The sequence below is a fragment of the Ursus arctos genome, unplaced genomic scaffold (genome assembly GCF_023065955.2).
Source record: "Ursus arctos isolate Adak ecotype North America unplaced genomic scaffold, UrsArc2.0 scaffold_9, whole genome shotgun sequence".
Classification (NCBI taxonomy): domain Eukaryota; kingdom Metazoa; phylum Chordata; class Mammalia; order Carnivora; family Ursidae; genus Ursus; species Ursus arctos.
This window is the reverse complement of record NW_026623111.1, coordinates 2,038,291-2,062,358: the sequence shown is the minus strand read 5'-3', so window position 1 is coordinate 2,062,358 and position 24,068 is coordinate 2,038,291. Positions and strand designations below refer to the sequence as shown.

General features: G+C 43.4%; 1 protein-coding gene across 9 annotated transcripts in view; it reads right to left on the bottom strand.

The window, feature by feature from the left end:
- The window catches only part of GRK4 (G protein-coupled receptor kinase 4), a 91,674-nt gene extending 67,809 nt beyond the window's left edge, over positions 1-23,865 (bottom strand). For 2 of the 9 annotated variants that reach the window (XM_057309575.1, XM_057309576.1), the window contains exons 1-3: positions 23,230-23,318; positions 15,780-23,061; positions 7,924-8,191 (exon numbers count right to left, since the gene is read on the bottom strand). Coding sequence is in view for 8 of the 9 variants with exons in the window: in XM_057309576.1 (XP_057165559.1) it covers positions 7,924-7,929 (6 nt within the window). In the remaining variant the exon portion in view is untranslated. Of the gene's footprint in view, positions 1-1,135; positions 1,232-7,923; positions 8,192-12,868; positions 13,007-15,779; positions 23,062-23,229 lie in introns of those variants that run through there. The other 7 variants (XM_057309571.1, XM_057309568.1, XM_057309569.1 and 4 more) reach the window with 7 other exon arrangements.
- Positions 23,866-24,068: the final 203 nt, after the last annotated feature.

Here is a 24,068-nt window from a genome sequence, read left to right as displayed (position 1 = left end):
GAAACACAGATCAAAACACAATGAGATAGGGGTGCCTGGCTGGCTCGGTCAGAGAGTCATATGACTCTTGATCTCGGGGCTGTGAGTTCAAGCCCCATGCAAGGTGTAGAGATTACTTAAATAAGTAAAGCTTTAAAAAAAAAACACACACAATGAGATACCACTTCACACCCACTCAGATTTCTATAAAAACAAAACGGAAAATAAAAAGGGTCAGGGAGGACATGAAGAAACTGGAATCCTCATATATTGTTATTGTTGACAGGAACACAAAATGGTGTAGCCACATTGGAAAACAGTCTGGCAGTGCCTTACAAAGTTAAAGATAGAATTATCATATTACCCAGCAATTCCAATTCTGGGTATATACACAAAAAATTGAAAGCAGGGACTCAAACATTTGTACACCAATGTTCTAGCAGCATTATTCACAATAGCCAAATGGTAGAAATAACCCATTCAGCACATGAATGGATACACAAAATGTAGTACAAATCCAAATCAATGCCACTGAACTTTATATTTAAAAATGGTTAAAATGAGGGGCACCTGGGTGGCACAGCTGGTTAAGCATCTGACCCTTGGTTTCAGCTCAGGTCCTGATCTCAGAGTCATGAATCAAGCCCCATGTTGGCTCCCTGCTCTGCACCAAGTCTGCTTGTCTCCCTCTCCCTTTGCCCCTCCCCACCACGTGTGCATGCTCTCTCTCTCTCTCTCTCTCAAGTAAATATTTTTAAAATGGTTAAAATGGTAATTTTTTGTGTACTCTACCACAAAGAAAACACTTGTACATGAATATTTCTAGCAGCATTATTCATAATAGACAAAAAAATTTAAACAACTCATCAATCTACTAATGAATGAATAAATAAGAAGTGATCTATCCGTACGATGAAATATTATTTGCCAAGAAAAAGGAATTAAGCACTGATTCATGCCACAGCATGGATGAACTTAGAAAACATTGTGTTCACTTCTAGAGAGATGATTAATTGGGTCAAGGGGAGAGGAACTTTTACTATATTACTCTTCTGTTCTATATAGGACAATGAGCACATATTACTTCTTAAAAGAGTAACATCTAACAAATGGTACAATGCCAGACATGATCTCCAGGCTGGCACTGCTTACTCACCAATGGAATGTCTAAGCTCGCTGCACTGGCTGACAGGGGGCAGCTTCAGCATTTCCCTCCATTTTTTACTACGACCACTTTTTTTGCCATATCCTCCTAAATTTGGGGAAAAAAAGTATTTTTTTAATGATCAGAAATATCCAACTATAACAACTATTTCCACTAAAGTATTCCGTTTGAGTAGTTTGGTACATAAGGTGAGTGAAAATACAAGCTTATAATAATTTGTCTGACCTGGAAGGTAGCTTAGCAAGTATTAAAATCCCAAGTGATGCAATCAGTCACTGACTTTATCATTTAGAAACCACGTGACCCTGACCTTCTATAACTAACTCTACTGAACCTAAGCTTCCATATTTGTGAATTGGACCTAACATGACATATCATACATGGCTGCATCCCTACTATGGAGCAAATGCATGCAAAGGACAGGAAATACAATGGTAAAGAAGATCGTATCCCTCCCCCCCATTCTAGTGAGGGAGAGAGATTTTTTTAAAAAGCAGGTAATGATAAGTGATAAAAAAAATTAGCCAATCATACAGTACAAAATGGTATGCAACAAAATCAAGCAAGGCAAAGATGAAGGGTAATATAAGGGCTAAGGTGAGATTGGAGAAGGCCTCTCAAGAGGGTCACGCTTAGGCAGAGACCTGATGGGGGTGAGGGAATGATCCTCGGGAAGGTCTGGAAGTGAGACAAGAATGGAGGAAAAGCTGTTAGATGACATTTTAGTGGATGGCGGCCACGCTGCAGTAAGCATGGCATAAAGTATAGAGATATTGAATCACTATTTGTACACCTGAAACTAATGCAACATTGTGTGTCAACCATACTCAAATAAAATTTTTAATAAAGTCAAATAAAATTTTAAAAAGGTAATATTTTAGAAAGATATTTTTAAATAAGCCCCTTCAAACAAAACTCAAGAGAAATTAGAACCTTCAATTTTAAGCATTCTGAGGAGCTAAAATTTTACTAAATTTTATCCTAGAGAAAACATCACAGTTTTGGCCAGTGATTAAAAGACTCCAGGGCTATTGGAAAGAATAGAGAAACCGGGGGGAAAGCCATGTTCTGGGAAGTTATGAGCTCTGCCTTAAGCACAATGAGTGAAGCACTATGAGGGAAAGCTATCTGGAGGAGCTCAGGAGAGAAGAAGGCCTGGCTAGAGGTACGGATGTGATAGTAGTCTGCAAATCGATAATGGTCGGAGATGCAAGGGCTTCTTCCATGATCTTCTTTTTGCTCCTCCACCCACCCCCTCCATTTCAACTGGGATCATGACTCCAAACTTATATCCACTATGCAGAGGAGGTCCCAGAGCACCTCGAGGTCAACATGTTCAAATCGGACTCAATTGTCTTCCCCTCAAATTCAACCCTCTTTCCACACTATGCCTCCAGTTAACTACCCACCATCTACCAGGCAAATAGAGCTGGAAACTGGGGCACTATCTAACTCCATCTCTGAAATGCCTCACCCACTTATTCAGAAAGCATTTGCAGCCCAAGTCCTGTGTGTTGGGCATTGTCCAGGCACCAGGCATACAGCAGGTGGCCAGCCCTGCCTGCAAAGGTACTCCTGTCTCCTACTCTCCTTGCCCATGCTGTTACCAAGGTCATTGGCCTCTTCTTCTGACCGACCTTCCTATACCCAGTCTTCCCCTTCCAGACCCTCCTCCACACTGCCTTCCAACATTACTTTCCTAAAGTGCAAATACCAGCTCACTTCTGAGTCTAGGGCTGAAGGGAAAATAAAGCACAGCCCTACGTAACATCATTCCACAGGCACACCATGCCCAAGCCACACTGTCCACAAAGGCCCCTAAGAAGTAAGAGCAGGTTTCCTCCAGGAACCTGGAAAATGCCTGGACTGTCACTCTGGCCTTATTAGTGCAGGCAAATCTCTACTCAGCTCAAGCCTACCCTGCCTTTCCTAGAGAGATGTAGGCACTCTTTCCTTTTCATGCCCTTTGCATCTTGAAAACACTTTCATTAAATCTCAGCAAGGGCAGGCTCTAGATTCATGGTCTTATGCCCAGTGCATCTCTAGCGTTCAAAATATGATTGATGGGATGTAAGGGGGCTCCAGGTACTCTGCACACAGCAGACCCTAAAGGAATGTTTGCTAACTTTGAGGAGACCTGAAAAATTGCAGATGCTGACTATAGCGCATGAGTCAGGCAGGATGAAATTGCCAAGGTCTAGGAGGAGGAGGAGGAATAAGAAATTTACTGAGTCTTTATTATGTGCCAGACACCTTTCTAGGAGCTTCATATACATTGACTCATTGAATCATCCTTCACCCTATGATGAAAATACTACCACTATTCCCTTTTCTCAGATAAAGGACCAAAGCAAAGAGGTCAAATCACTTGTCCAACATCTCACAACTAGTGAGATACGTGGGTCTGCTCCAGGAATCCTGTTTAACCATTACTGCTATTAAGAAGCAAAATGGTGTAACCAAAGCCTTTTTAAAAAGTACACAAACATTTAAAATAAATTATTTGCCATAAACACATTTAGAAATTAAGCTGGGATTTGAGCCCGCATAATCACACTGGTCAAACGGGGATACTACCTTTGTCATAACACCTGATTTTCAATCAATAAACAGGACCACCAAGGTAAATGCATAATGTGAGAAAGAACTGGACTCTGGTCTACAAATTCTGCTGGATATTAAGGGGTTTGGGGGTTGGTTTTCTACTATGACTACCATAATTATTTTTATAACATATTCTATATTTCTATAACACACATTATACACCATCCCTAGTCCTAGGCCCACAAGAAACAATCCTAAATTTAGTGTGTTTTTAAGTGTGTGTGTGTGTGTGTGTGTGTGTGTGTGTGTGTGTAGCCTTGAAAAATATATTGCTTTAGAGCAAGATTCTTAACCTGGCATTCACAGGCAGATATCAGGGTGTCCCAGAATTTGGACAGAAAAAAACACCTTTAGCTTCATTAACTTCTAACCAAAATTTATCATTTCTTTCAGCCATAAATGTAGGCAAGAGTATTATAACATTAGTAGTATCTGTGAGTTTATCACCAAGAGCATTCAGATTTCCCTATCACATGACAGTTGCTAGAGATAACTCAAAATATTTACGCTCACACTACTTTGAAATTATCATAGAGGTGCCAGACCAGCTGCCAGAGTGTCTACAAGTGATGGAGCAAGCAACCCCTAGGCAGCCCTGTGCCTGGTAGTTAATCGTTCAGACTCCAAATGGCTAGGTCTTATGTTCTTACATGGTTGGCCTAGCTATTTTACTCTCTGTGACTCCCCACAACTGTGTTGATGGACACATGGAAGCAGGTGAGTCAAAGACCACCCCATAGTTTAGAAGCCCCATTCAAACTAGCCATGACAGCCTTCACACTGATGGATCTTTAAAGGATGAGACTTTAACTCGCCTATGTATTTATCGCCTTGTTACTTAATGCTCCGATAACAAAGCACTTTTATAACACAAATGTGTTTAAAAAATTTTACAATTATTTCAATATAGCTGACTTCTTTTACAATCATATATATTTTATTTCATTTAGATTAAGAACCCTTACTCTAGAGGTTGTTAACAAGAATGGTGTGCTACTGGGGAGCCTGGGTGGCTCAGTTGCTTAAGTGTCTGCCTTCGCCTCAGGTCATGATCCCGGAGTCCTGGGATCATGAGCCCCACGGTCAGGCTCCCTGCTCAGAGGGGAGTCTGCTTCTCCTTCTGCCCTTCACCCCGCTCGTGCTCTCTTTCAAATAAATAAAATTTTTTTAAAAAGTGTGTTACTCCATACATCACTCTACAATTTGATTTTTTCCCACACAGCTCAGTCCATTTTGACAGATTGTTCACTGTCCCAGGCAGGCTCTCCTCTGCTCCTCTCTCCCTCCATCCCCAGCCTCATGTTTCATGGCCCAAAACACTCTTCCCCAGCAAAGGTAGATCCCTCATTTCCTCAGGTCTTTGCTCCTGGCCCCCGACATGACCTTTCTTGTCCTACCCTCATGCTTAATCCTTAGCACTCCGCTTCTCTGCTTTATTCTCTCTTCTTGGCTCTTATCACTGTCCACCATACAATCTGTTTCATGTATCCTGTTGAGGACCTGTCTCCTCATGAGATTAGAAACTCCTTGAAGAGAGGGGTTTATCTGTGTTATTCACAGCTGTAACCCGGATAGCTGGATGAGTGGCTGGCATAAAATAGACACTCAATAACTATTTGGTGAACAAGGCCCCTGGTCCCGAGCCAGAGTACAGGGCGATGATAGGTCACTTCACAGATCCACAGACTGGTCGGGAAGCAGCAAACCCTGCCAGGCTAGGTTTTCCCTGTGTGCATGAGAAACGCTGATCACAGGATATCTATCCAGTGGCTAAATCAGAGCAAAGCTGTAAACAGAAATGGAGCTAGCATCTCCTATGTCATTTTCATAGGGAAGTTCCCTAATTCAGACTTCTCCTGAGTTATTGGCTCACCAATTCATGAGCTCAAATTAATGAAATTTTAGTGTACTTGATTTATCTTAAAGTTTTCAGAAGAAAAAAAGTGTTTCAGGAAACACTGCATTGTATCCGTCCAGCACAACCTTCCAGGTTATCAGATTCTAGCCTTCCTTGTCTTTGACCTATTGCGTAGCTTTCTGTAAATTGACAGGCACACATGCAAGCTGTTTTGTCTGGTAGTTTCCATGGACTTCTTTTCCCGGATTTGCAATTCAATTCCTTTACTCATATGAGTAAAGGAGTGAGCCTTTTGACTTCATTTGAATTGTTTAGAACATTTGCCTGGTTCTCTATGTGAATAAAACAAAACACATGTTCATTTTAATGTGATCTGTATGAGCGTAATTTTACCTTTCTCTGGCAATTATCTTCTAAGATGCCTTACTCCTAGTCAAGCTCCATCAATGGGACCTGTACTGATGTCCCCTCTTTCATTTCTGATATTATTAATTTGTGTCTTCTTTTTTTCTTAGTCTAGCTAGGGCTTACAGATGTTATTAACCTTTTCAAAGAATCAAATTTTCATTTTGTTGATTTCCTGCCTTCAGCTTCACAGATTTCTACTCTAATTTTTATTATTGGGGCATCTGGGTGGCTCAGTTGGTTAAGTGTCTGCCTTTGGCTCAGGTCATGATCCCAGGATCCTGGGATCAAGCCCCGTGTCAGGCTCCCTGCTCAGAGGGGAGTCTGCTTCTCCCTCTGCCTCTCCCCCCACCACCACCACTGGTGTGCTCTCTCTCTCTCTCAAATAAATAAATAAATAAATAAATAAATAAATAAAATTCTTTTTTTTTTTTTTAAGTGTGTTGTTTAATCTCCAAGTATTTGGGGGATTTTCCAGCTATCTTTCTGTTATGATTTCTAGTTTAATTCCACTGTGGTCTGAGAGCAGATTTTATATGACTTCTATTCTTTTAAATTTGTCCCAGTGTGTTCTATGGCCCAGAATGTAGACTCTCTTAGAGAATGTTCCAATGTGATCTTGAGAAGAATGTGTAGTGTATTCCTCAATTTTTCCTTGCAGTTCTATCAGTTTTTGACTCACATATTCTGCCTATATGTTGTTAGGCACATACACATTAAGGATTGCTACATCTTCTTGGAGAATTATCCCTTTTGTCATTATGTAATGCCTCTCTTTACCCTTTATCTTTGCTCTGAAGTTTAAACTGTGTGAAATTAACAAAGGTACGCCTACCTCCCTTGATTACTGGCAGCATGGAATACCTTTCTCCATCCCTTTATTTTTAATCTATGTGTATTTTTATATTTAAAGTGGGCTTCTTATAGACAACATGTAGTTGGGTCTTATTTTTCTATCCACTCTGATAATCTCTCTCTTTTGATTGGTGCATTTACAACCACTGATGTTTAAAGCGATTACTGATGCACAATACAGGCATACCTCAGAGACACTGTGGGTTTACTGCCAGATCACCACAATGAAGCAAATGTCACAATAAAGCAACACAAATGAAATTTTTGGCTTCCCAGTACACATAAGTTATGTTTACACTATGCTGTACTCTGTTTACCATACAATAGCACTATGCCTAAATAACAATGTATATAACTTAATTTTAAAATACTTTATTGCTAAAAATGCTAACCATCATCTGAGCTTTCAGTAAGTCATACCCACTGATCACACATCACTATAACAATATAATAACTTAAAAGTTTGAAATATTATAAGAATTACCAAAATGTGACAGAGACATAAAGAGAAAAAATGCTGTTGGAAAAAATGGCACCAAAAGACTTGACACAGGGTTGCCACAAACTTTCAATTTGTAAAAAGTGCAGCATCTGTAAAGCATGATAAAACAAGGTATCTGTAGTTGGATTAATATTTACCATATTTTTACTACTATTTGTTGCTCTTGTCTTGTTCTTACTGTTGTCTTCCATGCTTTTTTTTTTTTTTGCCATTTGTGGTTTTGATCATTTTATAGGATTCTATTTTCACATTTTTCTTAGCGTATCAATTATACTTCTTTTTAAATTGTTTTTAGAGGCGCCCCAAAGTTAGCAATATACATTTACAACTAATCCAAGTCCCCTTTCAAAGAAAATTATACCATTTCACAGGTAGTACAAGTACCTCATAAATAACAAACTATTCCTAATTCCCCTCCTAGCCCTTGTATCGTTGCTGTGATTCCTCTCACTTATACGTAAGCACACCCTTTTTATACGTGTGTGTATGTATATATGTGCTGTGTTATCTGACAGCTATTAGATTAAGAATAAAAAAAACAAGTGTTCATTTTACCTTCATGTATTCATTTTCCAATGCTTTTCCTTTATGTAGAGCCAAGTTTCTGAATATGTAATTTTCTTTCTCTCTGAACGACTTCTAACATTTCTTGCAAGGCAGATCTACTGGCAACAAATGCCCTCAGTTTTTGTTTGTCTAAGAAAGTCTTCATTTCTTCTCACTTTTGGATGATAATTTCACAGGGTACAGAATTCTAGGCTGGTGGGGTTTTCTTCCAATATTCTAAATGTTTCACTCCCCTGTCTTCTTCCTTGCATGGGTTCTGGGAAGAAACCAGATATAATTCTTACCTTTGGTCCACATAGGTAAAGCGTTTTTATCTGTGGCTTCTTTCAAGATTTTTTCTTTATCTTTGATTTCCTGAAGTTTGAAAATGATATTCCTAAGTATAATTCCTTTTTTTAAATTTTTATTTATTTGCGAGAGAGAGAGAGCGAGAGAGTGGGGGAGGGCAGGGGAAGAGAGAGAAGCAGGCTCCCCACCAAGCGGGGAGCCCAACACAGAGCTTGATATCAGGACCCCAGGATCATGACCTGAGCTGAAGGCAGATGCTTAACCGACTGAGCCACCCAGGTGTTCCTCCTGGGTGTCATTCTTTTGACATTTATCCTGTTCCATGTTTTCTGAGCCTCATCTGTGGCTTGATGTCAGACATTAACTGGGGGAAGTCTCAATCATTATTACTTCAAAAATTTCATCTGTTCCTTTCTCTCTTTCAGCTCCTCCTGGCATTCCCATTACACGTATGTTATGCCTTTTATGGTTGTGCCACAGTTTTTGGATATTCTGTTGTGATTTTTTTCAGTCTTTTTTCTCCTTCCTTTTCAGTTGTAGAAATTCTCAGTCATATCCTCAAGCTCAGAGATTCTTTCCTCAGCCCTGTCCAGTCAGTTAATGAGGCCATCAAATGGATTCATTTGTTATTGTTTTGGTTTTTCTTACCTCTAGCATTTCTTTTGATTCTTCCTTAGAATTACCATCTCTCTGCTTACATTATCCATCTGTTTTTTGCATGTTGTCTAACTTTTTCCATTAAAGCCCTTAGGATACTAATCACAGTTTTTAAAAATTCCTGTTCTGATAATGCCAACATTCCTTCTTTTACTCTGCTTGGTCTGGGAGGCCATGGCAAGGGTTTGGAGGAGAGGGCTGACACTTCAACTTAAATTTTAATAGGATCACACCGGCTGGTGTGTTGAGAACAGACTGCAGGGTCAGAAAGGTAGAAGCTGAGACCACATATCAACCAACTATGGTCTTCCAGGCAAGAGGGGTTGACGGCTTGAGCCATGCTGAAGGCAGTGAGAGATCAGATTCTTTACATTTTGAAGGGAGATCTAAAAAATTTGCCCAAGGACTGGATGTGGGATATACGGAATTAAAAGTCAACTGTAATATTTTTGGCCTGAGTATTAACTGAGATGCAGAAGCAAAAAATTGGGGCAGGGTGAATGTTAAAAGGCGAAAGATTTATACGATCTGAAGAGAAACCAGAGTATGGGGGGGCAGGGTGAATGTTAAGAGTTGGTTTTGACTCTTTGTGTGTGTGTGTGTGTGTGTGCATGCAGATGAGGTTTTCAAGTAGCAATGTCAAGTGGGCAAGTGGAGAATGGGCTGCAGTTCAATGGAAAGGTCCAGGCTGCAGATCTCAATGTGAGAGAGAGCAGCTTGCTTCAAACCATGTTACTGGATAAGATCACAAGGGAGTGAGACTCCATGGACTGAGCCTTGGGAGCATTTCAATATGAAGAGGTCTAGCAAATGAGAGGCAACCGGCCAAGCAGTCTGAGAAGGACAAGCACTGAAACAGCAGAAAACCATGGAGGGTGCTGGTCTAGAAGGACGTATTGACTGAGATGACCCCCGTGATGAGCTATGTCATGTGCAGCCCACAGGTGTAGTAGGGTTAGGACCAAGAACGGACCCTGGTGATCTTGACAAGGCTGGTTTCAGTGAAGTGGTGGAGGTGAGAGCTCAGAACCCAGCACATAACTCACTCAAAACTTACTTGTTTGAAGAGTAAATGACACACACACAAAAGTGCACACACACCGTGTACCTCCAAACACAGGGCCTCACCCACATTTCACTAAAAACAGCAGTGCACACACACATACCATGAACCATCTCGGAAAGTTATCACTACAAAAGACCCCCTAACAAAGCTCCCTGGCTTGGTCTGAAGAAGGTCACAAGGTGAAGGGGAGAGAGAAGAATGGGGTCCTTTCCACCAGTGTCTCTTTCACCTTGGACTGCTATAACAAAACACCATAGTCCGGGTGACCTAACAACAAATGCTTATTTGTCAGAGTTCTGGAGGCTGGACATTCCTAGATCAAGGTGCTGGCAGATTCAGTGACTGGTGAGGGCCCTTCCGGGTTTGTAGATGGCTATCTTCTCATTATGTCGTCATGGGCCTTTCCGTTACGTGCACTTGAGCAGAGAGATCTCATGCCTCTCCTTCTTTTTATAAGGACATTAATTATATCATAAGGCCCCACCCTTATGACCTAATGTAACCATAATTACCTTACAAAGGCCCTACCTCCAAATACCACCACATTGGTGATTAGAGCTTCAATAATGAAATTGGGAGAGGACACAAACATTCACTTCATAGCAGCAGGCTTGGGGCACACATGCTAGTGAACCAGAGCATCCACACTGCCCCTCAGTCAGCTGTCCTTGATTCCGAAAGTCTCCATTGACACATCAAAGCAAAGTCTAGCTCCAATTTTCTGAGCTGTCTCATCCAGGTACAGTCAGCCTCAAGATGAGGTGGGTGACACTCACCATACCATGTCAAGACAGGAAGACCAGTGGGGAAGAAACCAGGCAAGAAAAGGAAGAGCACCCATATTTAGTCATGCGACCACAGCCTATACCAACCATGGTTGGCACGGCCCAGGCTATTTATACAGAAGACCGTCCATAGATCCTAAAACCTGAGTGGGGCAAAAACAAGAGGCACAGTCCACTAGGGCAGTATATTGCGTCCCAAAAAGTAGACAGTGATGTGGGGCCATAGCATTTGAAGGCTCGAAGGTTTGAGGGTCCCCCTCTATAGGCTGCCTTCATCTATTTTAAAGGTACCTGTTATGGGCTGAATTTGTATCTCCTCAAAAAAGATATTTTGGAGTCCTAACCCTCAGCTAACCCCCTGCACTTCAGAATGTGATCTTATCTGGAGACAGGGTCTTTACGGAGATAATCAAGTTAAAATGGGATCATTCTGGTAGGTCCTAATCCAACATGACTAGTGTCCTTTAAAAGGGGGACATCTGGGAGCACCTGGGTGGCTCAGTCAGTTAAGTGTCTGACTAGATTTCAGCTCAGGTCATGATCTCAGGGTCATGGGATCAAGCCCTGTCTCAGGCCCCACGCCCAGTGCACAGTCTGCTTATCCCGCTCCCTCCGCTCTTCCCCCCTGCTCGCTCTCTCTTTCAAATAAATAGATAAAATCTTCTCTTTAAAAAAGGTGGGGGGGGGGACATCTGAACACAGGCACACAGGGACAGTGTCATGTGAAGACAGAGGCAGAGATCAGGACGGTGCACCTACAAGCCAAGGCACACCAAAGATGCCAGTGAACCCCCAGAAGCTGGGAGACAGGCCTGGAACAGGTCCTGCCTCACAGCATTAGAAGGAATCAGCCCTGCCGACATCCTGATCTCGGACTTCTGGTCTCCAGAACTGGCAGAGCTATGTGTTCGTTGTTTAAGCATTTAGTTTGTGGTACTTTGATACCACGGCCCTAGCAAACTAATCCAGTACCATTTCCGACCTTTCTTCTTCCTGCTCTTTCTTCCAAGTATCCTTTCCTGCATTTTGGGCTACTTCTGCTTCTGATCCAGACATAACCTGCGGGCCCATCTCCCTCTTTACTCATTCATTAACTCAACAAACATTCACAGAGCACCTACTATAGGCCACAGTACTATACAAATGACATCAGAGAGCCATATAAAGGGCTCAGTGAGGTGCCGACCATCCTATGGCAAATGAAGCAAGCCAAGCTGGGCAACATGTGCTGAAACAAGTTTGAAGAACCATACAAATCATTCTGTTTTGAGGTCAAATATATCAAAGCATAAACTGTAATGAGACTACTAACTTATATTTTGTATAGCAATTGATTATATACTTATCAGATAGTGAATACTATTATCGAATTAGTCTTTATAGCCATGACATAAACGGTAATGACTTTGCATGCATATATACAAAACACCTCATGTTTCTACAGAACAGTAACTTAAGAAAGATCTGATTCCAGTGTTTTTCTGTGTCTCAGAATAAAGCCCAAACTGGGGCACCGGGGTGGCTCAATCAGTTAAGCGTCCGACTCTTGGCTTTGGCTCAGCTCATGATCTCAGGGTCCTGAGACTGACCCCCTCTTCAAGCCCCTTGTAGCGTCGGGCTCCCTGCTCGGCAGAGAGTCTGCTTTCCCCCTCTCTCTCCCTCTGCCCTTCCCCCCACTCACGTACTCTCTAAAATAAATAAATCTTAAAAAAAAGGAATAAAGCCAAAATTGTGTTCACTGCCACCATTTTCCTTCGAAGCTATTACCTAATTTTAATCATTACATAAAATGTGACACGAAAATATTTTAGAGTATTGGTTCCACAGACGGTTGTCCTACAAATTAGCATAAAGTCACTAAATCCAATTTTTGGTTCACTGAGCAAGAAAGAAAAAAAGATTAGAGCCATCATAATCTATGTACACAAAATAGAAAATACTTTATGAAAAAGCCAAACCAAACTGGTTGCTAATAAGCTGGCTGGTGTATGAACAGCTGAAACCAGTGGTAACACAATGACGGGAACAGAAGCTACACATCATTATGTGAGAATGGGTTAACCCTCTGTTGGTTACTATTATACAAGTCACTCCAAATGTCTAACGAGTATGAAGAAATACAAGTAAAAAGAAATACTTCATAACTCTTTCTAGAAAACGTGGTCGGGACGCCTGGGTGGCTCAGTCGGTTGAGCGTCTGCCTTAGGCTCAGGTCATGATCCCGGGGTCCTGCTTTATATATTTCAAGTACTCAGATGTTAGCTACCATGATTATATAAGACTGTCAAGAAGAGAAAGAAGGAGAAAAAAATAAATGTAGAAAAAATGGTAGCAAAATACATACCAAAAAATTCACATAAAATGTAAACAGGGACTAAACCTTAAATACTAAAGGAATGAGATTATTAGACTGGATAAACCATCAAAATCCAGCTATATGTTGTTTACAAGAGACACCTGAAGCATTCAAAAAACACACCAAAAGGCTGGGGTGGGGAAAACAGCACAAATTAGGGGGGGCGGGAAAGGCAGGTATAATAATAGACATGTCCGATGGAAACACAACTTAAGGCAAATGCAAATGCACTGGTGGGGTCAGAGATGCACCTTACATAATACTAAAAAATAATAACCCATCAAGAAGATACTGAAGTCATTAACTAATAAATACTTAACAGTGTCTTGGAAATAAAAATCAATCAAATCAGGGGAAACAAATGTGAAAAATCCATGGACTTAGTGAGAAATTTCACCAAGACTTTATCATAAACTGATTAATCAAGCAGACAAAAAGCAATAAAAATAGAGGCTATTTATACAGTAACAGTAGCAAGCCTGGGCTAATAGATGAAGGTACAGGATCCTCCCCAGCAAATAAAAAACACATATTCTTCCAAAGAACAGTTAAACATTTATAAAAATTGACCATGTACCAGCTTACAAAGTATATTTCAACAAATACCAAAATATTGATATCATGAAGACCATGTCCTCTGATCATACATAATTAAATCACCAACAATAAAAAAGATCGTTTAAAAAGGTGCCATAAGTTTAGAATTTCTTAAAAATCACACTAAAAAAATCAAGGCTTAACAAAGAAATCACAATGAGAATCACTAAACATAACTGAGATGAAAAAGCCACATGAAGAAACTTGTAGCTGCTGTTAACACAATACTTAAGTTAGAGTCTTAGTTTATTTTAAAACAAGAAAGTTTAAAAAGTAATGGGTTAGCATTAAACTTGAATAGCTAGAGGCAAATTAAAATAAAGAACACAATATAAACAGAAATTAATAAAACAGAAGCCAACCATAATAGAGAAGAGCACATGAAACCAAAGGCTGGTTCATTGAAAAGATTAACAAAAATCTTTTGCAAGCCTAACAAAAATAAAAGACCCACACAAATAATATTCTAAATTTAAAAGATCACAGTTTCAATTGTAAAAATAGGAAGTGTTACAAGTAATATTTATACCAAATAAATTTGAAAGCTTAGATGAAAATAATTTTCTCAGAAAACATAAATTACCAAACCTAACTCAAGAAGAAACAGTCCTGAATATCACACTAAGTATTAAAGAAACTAAACTGATAATAAAAAGAACGATCCCTATCCCTGCTTCCAAGTCAGGAGGGTCAGGGTGGGGACAGGGGGAGACTCCAAGCTCAGGCAATTTCATGGGCAAGGTTTACCAAACCTTTAAGGAACAGACAGGCTCTATCTTATAAAATTTTTTCCTTAAAAAAATACTTTTAACAGACACAATTTTCACAATAATATGCACCAATCTTAATATTATCACTCAATGAAATGTTGCAAATGTACATACACCCACATAATTACCAGCTGGATCAATACACATTTTTTTAAATTTCTTTTAAAAGATTTTATTATTTGAGAGGGAGAGAGCACAAAGGGAGAGTGGGAGGGAGAAGCAGACTCCCTGCTGAGCAGAAAGCCCAAGTGGGGCTCGATCCCAGGACCCTGAAATCACGACCTAAGCTGAAGGCCGACACTTAACCGACTGAGCCACCCAGGTGCCCCAATACACATTTTCATTACCCCAGAAAGTTCCTTCCTGCCTCTGGTGTCAATCCCTTCCTTCCTTAAGGCAATTACCATTCCAATTTGTATTATCATGGATTAATTTCACTTCATATCACTGAGGATTGCTCTCTCTTCTTATTTTTTCCTTAACATAATGCTCTTGCATGTATCAGGAGCTCTTTCTTTTTACTGCTATACAGCATTACACGCATCAGTATTTCTTTATCCATCCTCTCATCGGGGAACATTTGGGTTGTTTCCAGTCTAAGACTATTATGAATAAAGCTGCTGTAAACATTCTCGAATGAGACTTTATGTGCACACTGAACTGGGTATATTTGGAAGGAGAATCACTGGATCATAGGGTAGGTGTATGTTTATCAGAAACTGTCAGGTTCTCCAGTTTTGCACTCCAACGAGCATTGTGAGAGTTCCAGCTGCTGATACCCCACGTCTGCACTAACACTTGATATTGCCAAGGAATGCAGGTGGTCTCCAGAAGCTGGAAAGGGCAGTAAAATGGATTCCCCCATAGAACCTCCAAAATGACTTTGTAATAGCACTCCAACCGGTCTGAAGGGCAAACTCGCCTCAAGCTTACTCACTCTTGGCTTGCTGACCTAACTCCCTTGGTCTGTAAAAGAACCAACCTCTTCAGATTTGCAGACCACTGGCCTTCAGGAGTGAAGGACCAAACTTTCCCAGGAGACGAGGCCTGGCCACATTCAAAATCAGCTGCCACTGATGCCAGCGAGTCTATTCAGGGCCCCGCCGACACTGGACTCACCGCCTGAGCACCTGCTGCTCTTGCATGTAGCCCATTCCTTCTCCCACGCCTTCCCTCTAAAACCCTCCAGCTTGGCCTGGACAGGGAAGACGGTCTTTGAGACGTCTGTCCACCTGCCTTCCAGGTTGCCAGCTTCCTGACTAAAGCAACTTTCCTTTCTCACTGTCACTTGTCTCTAGGGTATTGATTTTTGAGCGCAGACAAACCTGAGTTCTGAACCGGTTCCCTGTCCGGTCACATTCTCCCTAGAAGCTCCAGGAAGGAATGCAGCCCTTCTGACATCTTGATTTTAGCTTAGCAAGACCCATTTCAGACTTCTGACCTCCAGAACTGTAACGCAACAAATCTGTGTTATTTTAAGCCATATAGTTTGTGGTAACTTGTTACAGCAGCAATAGGAAAACTAATACAGCAAGTGGGGGAATGGGAGATTTGTGCAATGTATATTTGCATCCAGATTACATTAAAAACTGCTATAAATCAATGAGATACTCTGCCCTCATTGTGCAGAAGATATGACAAGCAATTCACAAAGATGAAAGCTGAATCACCCTCATCATGAAAAGATGTTCAATCTCCCTGGTAATTAGGAAAATGCAAATTAAAACAGTGTTATAGACTGGTTTGTATCTTACCACCCCACCCTCACCCCCAAATTCACATGCTGAAGCCCTAACCCCCAATGTAACTATAGTTGGAGATAGGGGCTTCAGGGAGGTAACTAAGGTTAAATGAGGTCAGCCAGCTAGGGCTCTAAGCTGACAGGTGTATTCATAAGAGGAGGAGTCACCAGAAAAATCTGTTTCTCAGCATAAACACAGAGGAGAGGCTATGGGAGGACGCAGGGAGAAGGCAAGCTTACACATGCCAGGAAGAGAGTCCTCACCAGAATCAACCATGCTGGTACCCTGACCTTGGACTCCTAGCCTTCAGAACTGTAAAAACAAAACAAAACAAAACAAAACAAAACAAAAAAACACAAAAAAAAACCCTCATTTCTGTTGTTTAAACTGCCCAGTCCATGTTATTCTGTTACGGCAGCCCAAGCGGACTAATACAAACACTAAGATAACACTCCATGCCCTTTGGAAGCAAAAGCCTTAGGGTCTGAGAATTTCAATAATTTTTTAAGTTATAAAGATAACCAACACAGGAATTTAAAACAGTGATGTAACTACACGAATGAGGGAGAAAGAAGATGGAAGAGCTGGTTTAAGGGAAGCTATGTCCTCATCCAACAGCATAAAGCTAACAGAATCTAAATTGACAAGCACTACTCTTTAGAAATGCAACAGTAACCACCAGAATAACTAAAATAGAAATCATGAAAAGAATCAATGCGGTTGCACCTGAGGGGGGGGGGGGTCATAAATAACACTTGTTTCTCACAGTTCTCAAGACTGAAAGTCCACGACCAAGGTGCACAGATTCAGCATCTGGTGAAAACCTACTTCCTGGTTCACAGATGGCTGTCTTCTCACTGTGTCCTCATATGGTGCAAGGGGCCAGGGAGCTCTTTGGGGTCTGTTTTATAAGGGTACTAATCCCTTCTATGAGGGCTCTACCTTCATGACCTAAGCACTTCCAAATACCATCACATTGGGGATTAGGTTTCAACATGTAAATGGGTGGGAGAGAAATAAACAGTCTAGATGAGGAAGATGAGGAAGGCTAGGGCTTTCTGTCAGAAGTCCTTTTATTCTCTGATTCTTTTTTCTAATTTTTTAAATTTTTTTTAAAGATTTTATTTATTTATTTGACACAGGTAGAGACAGCCAGCGAGAGAGGTAACACAAGCAGGGGGAGTGGGAGAGGAAGAAGCAGGCTCCCAGCAGAGGAGCCTGATGTGGGGCTCGATCCCAGAACGCCGGGATCACGCCCTGAGCTGAAGGCAGACGCTTAACGACTAAGCCACCCAGGTGCCCCTATTCTCTGATTTTTAAAATTATGGATTCTTTGGAATTTTTTTTTTTAATTAGTAGAACAGAACCAGTCAAGAATTCTGTTCCTAGCTTGACGAAGGGACATGAGGAGGCTGTCCTTTTGGGAACATGCTGTGTTTAACCCAATGAAGCACTTGAAGGAACGAGTATGAGCATGGAAGGCAAATACAATAAACAGGGAGCAGAGAGGCTCTAAGTCCCTTCCTTCTAGAGCCAGAGTGACATCAGAAGGCCCTGCCACATCACCAAATGCTTTACCATCACTTTCAGCTCTGGTATGGACTCCTGATGTAACTCTGAACAACGCTGTTGGCTCTGTAGTTCTCGTGGCTTAAACACAATGTCTCTGAATGTCTCCTTGTCGGATGAGAATCCAGTGGCCCCACCTTCCCGGCCACATCCCAACTTCTGTCAACTGTGCTTTCACGCTGTCCAATCAGCCAAAGAGCGACATTGCCACATCTAGAAAGCTAATTTCAGGCCATAAGCTAAAGACAAAACATCAACCCATTTCCATTAAAAGCAGCAGAGTGAGGAAGTCTTTCAACAGACAGCATTACATGATTGGTTAGAGCATGCATTTGGAGCCAGATAGACCTGGGCTGACCCCTGATGCTCCCATTTACTAATGATGTGACCTTGAGCAAGTCACTTCTCTTTCCCTCATCTGTGAAAGGGGATAATAACACCTGCCCTCAGAGGTTGGGGGGAGGGGGTGGTGGGGTGCCACCAGTTCAGCAGCCTTGTTGACCTGGCAAATCTAGTGCACACGGATCCTCACCAAAAAAGATCTAGGATTACCCTGCAAACAATCAAGCACAATGTCTCTGCCAGGAAGTGAGACAAATCAGCACAGGAGTAAGGGGGCAACAAAGGCAGTACTGCCATGTGTTCTTTGAACTAGGAACTTTCTTTCAATTTGGTAAAAACAAATAGTTTCCATTCTAAAAAAAACAAAACAAAAAACAAAAAAAACACGTGCCTGGCCTTTTGCTAACATCACAACTAGTTATGGGTGACCCTGCTGTCTTTGCTAGTGATGAGCATGTAAACACTGAGACAGGAACTAGAGGCTGCATTGGAGATATAATCACATTTTAATACTGATTTAATAAAAACAGAAATATTAAATTCAAAATGAAATAAAAAGCACTCACTATTGACATTCCAAAGTTGAATAAATCTCAGTTTTTGTTCCCTATTTCCAGACCACTAGTCTAAAAAGACAGCGTAGCGTGAAACCTTAATTTCCGGTTATCACAGGTATTGAAAGAATTCCTGAGATGTGCTCTTGTCCTCAGTCACGGTCGGCATTTGCAGAGCATATACTGGGCGCCAGCACAGCGCTAGATGCTAGTGACACAGACGGGGAGACCCAGAGCTGCCTCAAGCCAGCCCAGTGCAGCAACAGCTCACCCTGGGCATGACGGTGGCACAAAAGATGGAATGAGCAAGCCTCCGGCAGGAGTGTCACAGTTCTGGGAAAGACACTCGAGCTGGAACATGGAGGAGGAGCAAGACTTCACCAGGCGGGAAGGTGTGAAGGGTTGTAATACCCTCAGCCACAGATGGCCAAGGAGAGCAGAGCAGGTCACTGAGGTCAGGGAGGACTCTGTAGGGGTCCTGGAATAGAGGTCTAGGGCCACATTTTAAACAGAAGATTAAGAGAACAAATCTGTTTTAGAAGGAGTGTTTTAGCAGCACTGGGGATAATAAGGGAGAAGAAAGTCTAGAAACAGGCCAGCTAGGAAATTCTGGCCCTCAGTCAACTTAAGAGCTATAGGGGACCATGGCATTGGCGGGGGGGGGGGGGGGGGGGGAGGTGTTGGCGGTGTGCCCTGGGTGAGGACAGACAGGAATGGACATGACAAATAAAGCTTAAGGCTAAATGAGGTTCAAGGACCTCCCACACGTGAGAATTCAGGAAAAGAAAATCTATGCTTTTGGGAAATCTAAGAATGAGAATGGACTAGAGACAAAGAATGAGGTTCAAGGTCAATTAAATTAACACAACTGCATGTTCAAGTGCCAGCCTTCATCATGACACTGGACATAACAACAAAATCTACAGCCACAACTACTACCCTTTACTTTTCTGAGCGCCAAGCACTGTGCCTCGTTATCCCATGCAGTTCTCTTGACACCGCAAAGTAGAATTATCATCAGTCCGGTTTTACAGGTTAGGAGAGGAGGGAAAGGACTGGCTGGGATAACGCCCATAAAGAATTTAGCGTGCTGCCTGGACAGAGCAAACCTGCACTGATGTTAACTATCCATATTAACCATTAGGCTCTCCAGCAAACTTGAAACACACTTTATTCCCTCCAAATGCAGCCAATCCTTTAGTGTTCAATATGAATTTCACCTTCTCCTTCTTGAATTTAGCAAAATAACAAATCACCCCCTTAATCTCCAATTGTTTATCAAGTACCGATTATATGGCCAGCCAGCACTAAAAGGAATAAAAAATCAAGGTTAAACTTATGCCCTGACCACACACATGGATTACAATTTAGCAGGAGAATCAGGAACTACGCCCTGTTCTGAAATCCAAGTTCCAAACTCCCCGAGGGCAGAGAGTGCTTCCAAGCTGGAAGAATCAGAGCAAGCTACAGAGATGAAGATAAACTGGATTCTAGAAGGAGGAAAAGAATTGAACAAGAAGAAGGCAAGGAGGTCCTGCTGCACAGAAGGTTGGCATACCAAGCAATCAAGAACATATCCAAGTGAACCCAAACGTTGTTCATTTTTTTTTTACAACAAAAATGCATTAAGTAGCCCTTGGGTGTGGGATCAAATGAAGTGCAACGAAGGAAACAAAAATATTAGCTACTATACTTCTGGAATCAAGGCATTTATAAGCTACTTCTAGAAACTCCTTACAAACAAAATGCTGGGGAGGAAGTCTCAGCAAGAGAAAGCATGAATGATACCAGGTGTATTAACTACACGTCAGATGCTCAACAACTGCTAATAACACTATCGTCTGAAATCCAAATGGAATACTACACATAAGACCAAAATCCACACTAAATGTACTTATCCTTATTCTTCTCTCTGCATTTATGCTGCCAATTTCTCCAAGAGAGAAAATAGGGAGGAAGTCTCCTCAGAAGTTATGATGTGAAACAATTTAAGGTTATCATTTGAAGCCATGAAAGGTCACAAATTGCTTAACAAATGTATAACACAGGAAAAATATTCTAATTGTAAACAACAACAACAGTATGATCATTTTCTACTTTCTTAAAGTGTGGCTGGCAAAGTGACAAACAACTTTTTCAATGCAGCATTATCTGCCAACATTCCTGAAAAGGAGGAACAGTTTTAAACCCCTTCTGTTTGAGAACAAAAAGAGAGAGATGGATTTTATTTGAAATAAATATAGAAAATGACTGGACTCACTCAAAATATTAAATCAACAGTGTAATTCCCAGGACCAACATGTAACCGCTGTGCTATGTACACTCCTTTCAAACGTTAATTTTCTAAGGCATGAGCCAGAGAAACTAAATGAGGAACTAGCCATGAACAGACAAGTCCAAGAAGACACTTCCTAGGGGATAAGGCATGAGCTGCTCAAGCCAACAAACAGCTTCAACCTGGGAGAACAGCCCTAAATTATAACCAACACTCAGCATACAGTCATCTTTCTGATATTTCCTATTAACTTCTCTAAGCATTAACCACACAAACATAACGACTCTTTCTGAACACAGGAGTAAACACTCCCCGCGGATGAGGAGCAGACCTCATAACAATTACACCACTATGAGCTAATATTTTAGGAAACAAAAATCAAAACTCTTTTGAAAGTATCGCTGCAGTCCTAGGCTTTATGGCAGAAAATACATGTTTTATGTATTTTTTTTAAAGATTTTATTTTATTTATTTGACAGAGACAGCCAGCGAGAGAGGGAACACAAGAAGGGGGAGTGGGAGAGGAAGAAGCGGGCTCCTAGTGGAGGAGCCTGATATGGGGCTTGATCCCAGAACGCTGGGATCACGCCCTGAGCCAAAGGCAGATGCTTAACGACTACGCCACCCAGGCGCCCCTATGTATTTATTTTTTTAAGATTGTATTTATTTAAGTAATCTCTACATCCCACGTGGGGCTCGAACTCACAACCCCGAGACCAAGAGTCACATGCTCTTCTGACTGAGCCAGCCAGGCGCCCCTGGTTTTATGTATTTAGCATTTAGCACTTAAATTTATCTCGTCTTCTAATCTCTACAGCACTGTAGGGAAATCTGCTTGATGCAATAGTCCGGTTTTGTACATTACACCCAGAGATGATGATACAATGGAAAGAAAACAGGTTGAGCTTGGGTCAGACCCGACTTCCACGGAAGACATTTCACCTCTGTGACGATCTGGAGTTCAAAGTGAGAAACACCAGACACAATCAAATGCTCCACTGAAACCTACTGCTGAGGTCGCCCCACTGCCTTAACAGAAAAATAAGACCCCGTTCTCTTCCCACCCATCTTCAGTCTTCTATTCAAAATAATTCAAGATGAGGTCTCTATTCTCAACTCTTAATATAAGAGACACTTTAGAAAATAAAAGTTCACTACTTCTTAAATCTGGATCCTTCCATTTAAACCCTCACTTGGGTATCTAATTCTCTGCACCAGTCACTGTTACTTCAAGAATTCCTAATAAATGTTTCTGACCCAAGGTCTCCAATGAGTTGAGGAACCAGGCACTTTCTGATCCCACCTTTCCTCATAAAAGACACCTAGGACACAGATGGGAAGGGAGATGGATTAAAAAGGGAACAAACCCCAAAGATCTGAAAAGAGCTGTATTCCAGGTTAACTTCTCCCACAGAACGTTATTCACTATTCCAATCACAAGAAGAATTCACTGATGCTTCCCAACAGCATCACAAGTCACCCAAGAGCACCCCCTTCCCAGCCACGTGTGCCCGCGACAGAACCCCAGCCCTGGGACATTGCGCACAAAACGCTCCTTCCACGTGGTCTTTGATACGGAGTTCTGGCCAGTGTGCACCTCGGGTGGGCAGTGATCGCGATCGCAGCACAAGGACCGACTCTGTAGGAGCCTAGGGGCTGAAGAACCACAGGCGCGCAGCTCTGTCGCCAGCTCTCCAATCCCGTGGGAGACAAAGAGCTCTACCAGCGATCTCTGAACAGAAGGGCTGGGCCAACTGCTGCTTTCACGCGGATGGAAGGGTGAATTCTTACTGACTTGTTTCCACTCTACCCACCATAAAGCCTAAGACCAAACCTCAAAATCAAGACGCTATGCTAAAATACCAGTCCACAAACACTAATGGAAGCTTCTTGCTCAGGGTAGTGTACAGGCTTCTCCTCTTTGTCCTCTAAAGACCACAAAGGCACGGTCGTTCCTTGCCGGCTTCGCTCGGCGGTCTGGCCTCCTCGTCTTCGGTCCTCGGGTTAGGACCCTGCTCGCCGGGCGCTGACGCACTGGACGTTGCGGGGAGGCGGCAGGTCTACGTAGCAGGCTCAGACTGACGAGCGCAGGGCGCAGGCGACCTGTACTTGGGGTCCGGAGGTGCTGAAAAGGGTGCAAGACAGCGGACGCCTCGCTGACCCGCGGGTCCCGAGAGTGAGGCAGAGCGGACCGTGCGTCCGGGCTCTGCAGGGATCGGGGCTCCCAGCCAGGGTCGGGGGCTTCTCGGAGGCTCTGAGCTGGCTGGGGGTCGGGCGCCCGTAGTGCACCTACCTTGGCGCGCTTTCAGCAGCAGCGTGTTGGCCACGAGGTTCTCAAGCTCCACCGCCCGCAGACGCCGCCGCCGCCGCCGTCGCCGCCGCCGCCGCCGGGATCCGCGGGCGCGAGGAGGCGGGGGAGAAGGAGAGGGCGCCGCCACCTCCGCGCATTGCTCGCAGGACGCCACCTGCCCCGGCGACCCCGCGCGGGGTCCGGGGGAGCTGCCCTGCCGCCGCCGCCGCCCCTCCAGCTGTGGTGGCTCCTGCCGCCGCCGCTGCCGCCGCCGCCGCCACGACCACGGCCACGGCCACCACCCGCCGCGCCGCCTCCTGGCCGGTCTGCGACGCCGCCGCCGCCGCCGCCGCCGCTTCGGCCGCTGCTGGAGCTGGCGCCGGCGCCGCCCAGGGGAGTCCTCGTCCTCGAGGCCCGGGCCTCCGGGGGCGTCGCTGGGGCGAGGGGAGCTGGCGGTGCGGTCGCCGGGGGACTCTGCGCTCACCGCCGCCGCGCCGGGGCCCGGGCTCTCGTCATCGCTCGCGCCTGGCACGGGCAACTCTCTCCTCAGTGCCCGGCTCCCCGGCCGCCCGGAGTCTCCGCCAAGCCCCACCTCAGGAAGGGGCTCACCAGCCGGGGCTGCCCCCCGGCCCGGCGGCGGCGGCTGCTACTGCGGCCGCCGCCGCCGCCTCCGCCTACTCGCACGGCGGCAGGCTCCTTCCAACGGCTTCCCAGAAGAGGGAGCCCGAGCGCTCCCCTCGCCGCCGCACCCTGAGGCGGCTGCGGCGCGGCGCGGCGCGGTGCACTACCGCTCCCAGAGGGCCGCGCGCAGGCAGGAGGCGGTGCGTCGGAAGAGCGTGGCC